A 5,494-nucleotide genomic window follows, 5' to 3' on the forward strand; every position below is an offset into this window, starting at 1 on the left:
CTGTGCCAAATTCTGCAATTTAATTCGGGTTTTCACTATTTATAGAGCCAGATTCGTTGACGAGACACGTCACCTCATCGACGAGACACGTCACCTTGTCGACGAGTCCTTAAGTAATTTTGTCGACGAACCCTACCTCCTCGTCAACGAAATTCAGACTACCCAAAAAAAACCTTTCTTAGTATTTTCTCATAGACGAGAAGTGGCTTCGTCGACGAGGCCTCCTTATGCCCTCGTTGACGAACTCCTTGTGTTTGTCGACGAGGCCTCCTTTTGTAAATTTTCCCAGGCTATTACTAATACAACTATATCTTAGACTTCAAATATGCAAAATATTGTTACTTTGTCTATTACAAAAGTTGAGTATGTTGTAGCAACTGAAACTGGAAAGGAGATTATTTAGCTACATGATTTCTTAGACGAATTGGGTAAGAAGTAGAAGATGGGCATTCTACACAGTGACAGTTAGAGTGCAATTTTTCTTGCTAAAAATTCGGCTTTTCATTCAAAGTTGAAGCATATACAGACAAAATACCACTTTAAATGTTACCTTGTTGAAGATAAGCTGGTAATACTTGAGAAGATATGTGGATCTAAGAACCCGACAGACATGTTGACTAAGGGTGTCACTATTGAGAAGCTGAAGCTGTGTGTAGCTTCAGTTGGTCTTCTAGCTTGAGGACAGGAGGATAAGTGCAGGGATGAGGGATTGTTCGTTTGGAGGATTGTGGTTGATATTGGTGATTGAACTAGTCTCCAAGTGGGAGATTTGTTGGGCTTTATGGAGCCTAGTTGCATTCGATCTGGATGATGACCCGACTTTTCTTTAATGAAAGATTTCTATCCTAAATCTTAGTTCATGGATGGGCTTTGTAGCCCATTCGAAACCCTATGCGCAACATATAAAACGATTGTTGTTGGGTGATTAGGTTAAGCTGTCACATTTTGCGAGAGAGCGAGAGAGAGATTATTGTACCGCCACACTCTCTATATATTCTTCCTGATAATAGTGAAATCCCTGTAACCCCGTAGACGTAGGCAAAATTGCCGAACCACGTAAATATTGTCTTGTGCGTGTGATTGATTTTTCTTTGACGTATATTCTTTCTCTATTTTGTTTCTCACAAGTTTCAGGAATTTGTTGTTAATTCCCAACATTACATGCCAAAGATGGGAACGTAAATCAAAACTTTTGTTTTGTTTGCATGCAATGCTAATTTTTGGCTTGCCATTTGAAAGTAAGAACTATGTATTTTAGTGGGCCCTGTTTGTTTTATTGGTACTAGCATTTTTACATAAACATATGCTTTCAATTTTGTAGTTTTGTTATGTTTTTTAAAGTTTGTAATTATGTTCCATTTGATCATTATTTGCATTAATAGTAAACATAATTTGGCATAGACAAAAAAATTTTGGTCACCACTTTCTTTTTCATCCCAAGTTTGATTAAATTCTAGGGAGTAACACGATGCTCTCAACTCTATTGATAAATGTTCTTGTGATTTTGCATCGTGACACTAACAAGGACTAACTTAATTAATTTATTTTTAATCTAAATAGAAGCGAAGCTCAAAGAGTAACATCATCTAGACTTCTTAATAGAGGGATTGACAAGAAGGCAATCAATTATTTAAAGGATTGGCAACTAGAAAGTTAGGATCCAACAAAGTGTTAATAGTCTCATATAATAAGGATTCGATTCCTAGATTTAGTCTAATTTATGGATACTATTTACAAATTCAATTGGAAATTTCATGGAAGGGAGTTTGATTCATGGGGAACGTGTTATTCCTCCATATTGGATTGTAAAAGAACATATATGAAATTTATGGATCTTCATAACATATATGAAATTTATGGACCTTCATAGTTTTCCTTATAAATATGTAAAAAAAGAAAAAGAAAAACCTTTTGAAACAATTTATTTTGTTATTTAAATAAATATCGATAAATAAGCCATATATCTTATCACCGCCTTGTGGACCAAGAAGAAAAAGTTGTTTTAAAAAAAATTTACGCTAGTTAAGGTAGAATATTGCTTCCTCTCCAAATGCAAAAATGTGCATTTGCATAAAATTATGGCGCAATTATATAAAATGTTAGTATATGAACTAATTTTTATTTAATTTTACTAGGAAATAGAACTATAATTTTTTTTTCCATCTGTTTCAATTGGTTTTAAAACTTCAGAAAAACAATATGTATACTATAGTTTTATAAAATTAGTAGTGCTACACTTACCCACCAAACATCACACATTTATTTACCCACTATTAGGGGTGTTCATGGTTCAATTACTTGAATGAAGACAAATGGAAGGGCATGTAAAGACAAAAAATTTCAAGTTCAAATATATATTGTGTTACTAATTAAGGAACAATAAGACAATTTTTAATTGTAATTTTTTGTCCTTATTATTCCTAAAATGCCTTAATGCACTTATACTTCTAAGAGTTTATAATTAAAGTAACATTCTCAATTAATGACTAAATTAGTAAATTAACTTAATAGCATATGTGTGTTGCACATACAATTCTATGATTAAACATCAACAGTAAAGATGCATCATGCAAGCAGGGTATGGGGCAAGGTTGCTCGCATGCACAAGCAGAAGCAAAGAGTGAAAATGGTATATTTTATTTTCTGAATTCATACTCATTGTACTGCAAACTCATAGATGCACAGCCTTTTTTTATCTGGTTTTTCTAATTGCTTCTCAAGCACCAACTTCAGTCTCTTCATAGTTTTTCTGGTTCCAATAAGAAAACTAGACCATCCACATCAAGTACAGTCATCTAACAAAGCTTTTGGTGCAAATGAAGGCAAAGCCTTCCCACTCCTAAACATCCAGCCCAAGTGTGGGGCTGGTTCTCCAAACAAGACACTTTCTAGCCTCCAACCTGCCTTAAAAAAACTTGGTGTTTACAATGTTGTCTGTAAATATAACATGGTAGGCCCGATATCTCTGAATGTGCAAGCATGCTGTTGTTTCTACCAGCAATGCACCCATGAACAAATTGACAATGATTCCACTGGCATCAACGATTTCACATTGAACCATATACCTCATCGAACCCATCCTGCATGACGTACCCTTCCTCTCTCATCAACTCGAGGAGTCCTTCCAACACGCAATAAATATCTTTGGTTCTTTCATTTGATGTATCCTTGGCAATGAAGCACCGTAACCCTCCACGTGTTTCAATCCAACTACTGCCTGGGATCTTCTTCAATCCAATTCTCTTCATCCTTTCCCTCATCCTTTCAGCTTCTTCCCATCTCCCAGCCTGTGAATACAAATTTGCCATAATGATATATGTCCCAGTGTTTTCAGGCTCAATCTCTAACAAGCGATCACAAACAAACTTCCCAAGTTCAACATCACCAGAGACTGAAACACCATTGAGCAATGCACCCCAAACTTTAGCGCTTGGTTCAATTGGCATTTTAGAAATAAATTCCACAGCCTCTGAGAGCCTTCCTGCTCGGCTTAAAACCCCTACCATGCAAGCATAATGTTCAACTGAGGGTTGAATGCCATACTTCGAGACCATGGTATTAAAGATATTCTGAGCTTCGTCTACTACTCCTGAGTGAGCACAAGCTGCCAATACTGCCGTAAATGTGACAGGGTCTGGTTGAGTCCCCTTATATACCATCTCAGCAAACAAATTAAGAGCTGCATTAGCCTCTCCATGGGCTGTATATGCTGATATTATTGCCGTCCAAATTATCACACTTCTATCTTTCGATTGATCAAAAATCCGATGTGCCCCATGAATAAATCCAGATTTTGCATAAGTGTCAATAATGGCAGTGGCCACATATATATTATGAAAGTAATTGTTCCTAACAGCATAACCGTGTATTTGCTTCCCCCCTTTTAGGTTTGAAAAATATGAATATGCAGGAAGAATGCTTGATAATGTCACAGCATTTGGCCTGAAACCAGATGCCAGCATTTCGCGGACTAATTCCAGAATTCCAATGTGCTGGCCATTCTGAACCAGACCTGAAATCACAGCATTCCATGTACTTAAAGCTGGCTTTTTCATTTCACGGAAGAGACCCATGGCTTTGTGAACAAAACCATGAACCATGTACCCGGAGATAATTGATCCATAAGTGATTTCATCCCTCTCACTCATTTCTTCAAAAAGCTCTGTGGCATAGTCCAAACTGCCACATTTTGCATACAATCCAATAACAGCATTGCAAACTGATAAGTCCATTTCAATTTTGTTCTCAATCACAAACTTGTGAACTTCCATCCCAAAAATAAGATCCTTCAACTGCGCACAGGCCTGCAGAACACTTACCAGTGTCATCCCATCTGGCCTTAACCCCGCAGAAACAATCATTTCCATATACAAGCTACCACACTGGTCATAATACCCACCTTGAGAATATCCAGCAATCATTGAATTCCACGACACAATATCCTTCTCGGGCATCCAATCAAACAACCTTCTCGCCGACCCAAGATCGTCACATCTTGCATAATACGTAATCAGAGCATTAATAACAAAGACATCCACATCAAACCCGTGTCGCAAAACAAACGAATGAATCTCCCTACCCAAGCTCGAGTCGGTGTACACCGCTGCCAGTGCCTTTAACACGCATGTAATCGTATAGTTATCAGGCTTCACACCTGTCGGCCACGAAGACAGCAGGCACGAAAAATGTTTTAGCGTGTGTGCGTACATATCACTAAGCGAGTATCCAATGAGCATAGCGTTCCAAGAGAAGATGTTTTTTTGAGGAATGTCGTCGAACACCTTGTGGGCTTCGTATACACGGCCACATTTCCAGTAACAAGTGAGGAGCTTGGAAGCGAGGAAGTTGTCGGGGACGACGGAGAGAAGGACAACGCGGGCGTGAAGCTGCTTGGCCTGGCGGAGGAGACGGTGGTCGGTGCAGTGCTGGAGAAGGCGGCCACATGCGCCACAGTCGAGCCCATTGGCTCCGCGGAGACTGTCTAAGGCTCGGTGAATGAGGGCGGGGGTGGTGAGGGCTGCTGGGATGTTCAATGGCTTTGTTTTCCTCATCCATCCGAGTATTGATAATTAAAAATCATTGCCAGACGGCGCCCTAGAGTGGCTAATACACTTATTGGACTAAAAGTTAAAAACTTGTAAACCCTAGCCTACGTGTCTTTGTCATTCACTTGGGTGTAGTTTGGTTTGGACATTTGAAATTAAATTTTGCAAATTTAGATTGAAAGTCATGTTGCTAAACACAATCTTTTTTTTGTTATGAGCTACTATTAATAATTCAATTTGTTTTAATCTATTTTGACATGGAAAATTATAGTAAAGTAGTTGAAAAGGTTCTTTTAAATTAAATTTTTTTTTTTTTTTTGGAACAATGGCCCATAGAGCTTGCTAAAATCTACACATCTCCCATCCTCTTCCCCCAACAAAATTTAAGCTAAGAATAAAATCATAACTTTTTTAACATGTCATCAAGTAAGAAACCATTTGTGCCAAAA

At 37.9% G+C, this 5,494-nt stretch overlaps 1 protein-coding gene across 2 annotated transcripts; it reads right to left on the reverse strand.

Moving 5' to 3' along the window:
- Positions 1-2,618: 2,618 nt before the first annotated feature.
- On the reverse strand, positions 2,619-5,104 carry LOC131160512 (pentatricopeptide repeat-containing protein At2g37310). Of its 2 annotated transcripts, XM_058116280.1 has the most exons (2): positions 4,782-5,074; positions 2,619-4,654 (listed from the first exon to the last, which is right to left on the reverse strand). In XM_058116280.1, the coding sequence occupies exons 1-2, from the start codon at positions 5,053-5,055 to the stop codon at positions 3,048-3,050; spliced, it is 1,881 nt and encodes a 626-aa protein (XP_057972263.1). In that variant the 5' UTR covers positions 5,056-5,074; the 3' UTR covers positions 2,619-3,047. The 2 variants fall into 2 exon arrangements, with proteins under 2 accessions (XP_057972263.1, XP_057972262.1); XM_058116279.1 differs by having other exon boundaries at positions 2,619-5,104.
- Positions 5,105-5,494: the final 390 nt, after the last annotated feature.

Source organism: Malania oleifera, chromosome 7 (assembly GCF_029873635.1).
Source record: "Malania oleifera isolate guangnan ecotype guangnan chromosome 7, ASM2987363v1, whole genome shotgun sequence".
NCBI classification, from domain to species: Eukaryota; Viridiplantae; Streptophyta; class Magnoliopsida; order Santalales; family Ximeniaceae; genus Malania; species Malania oleifera.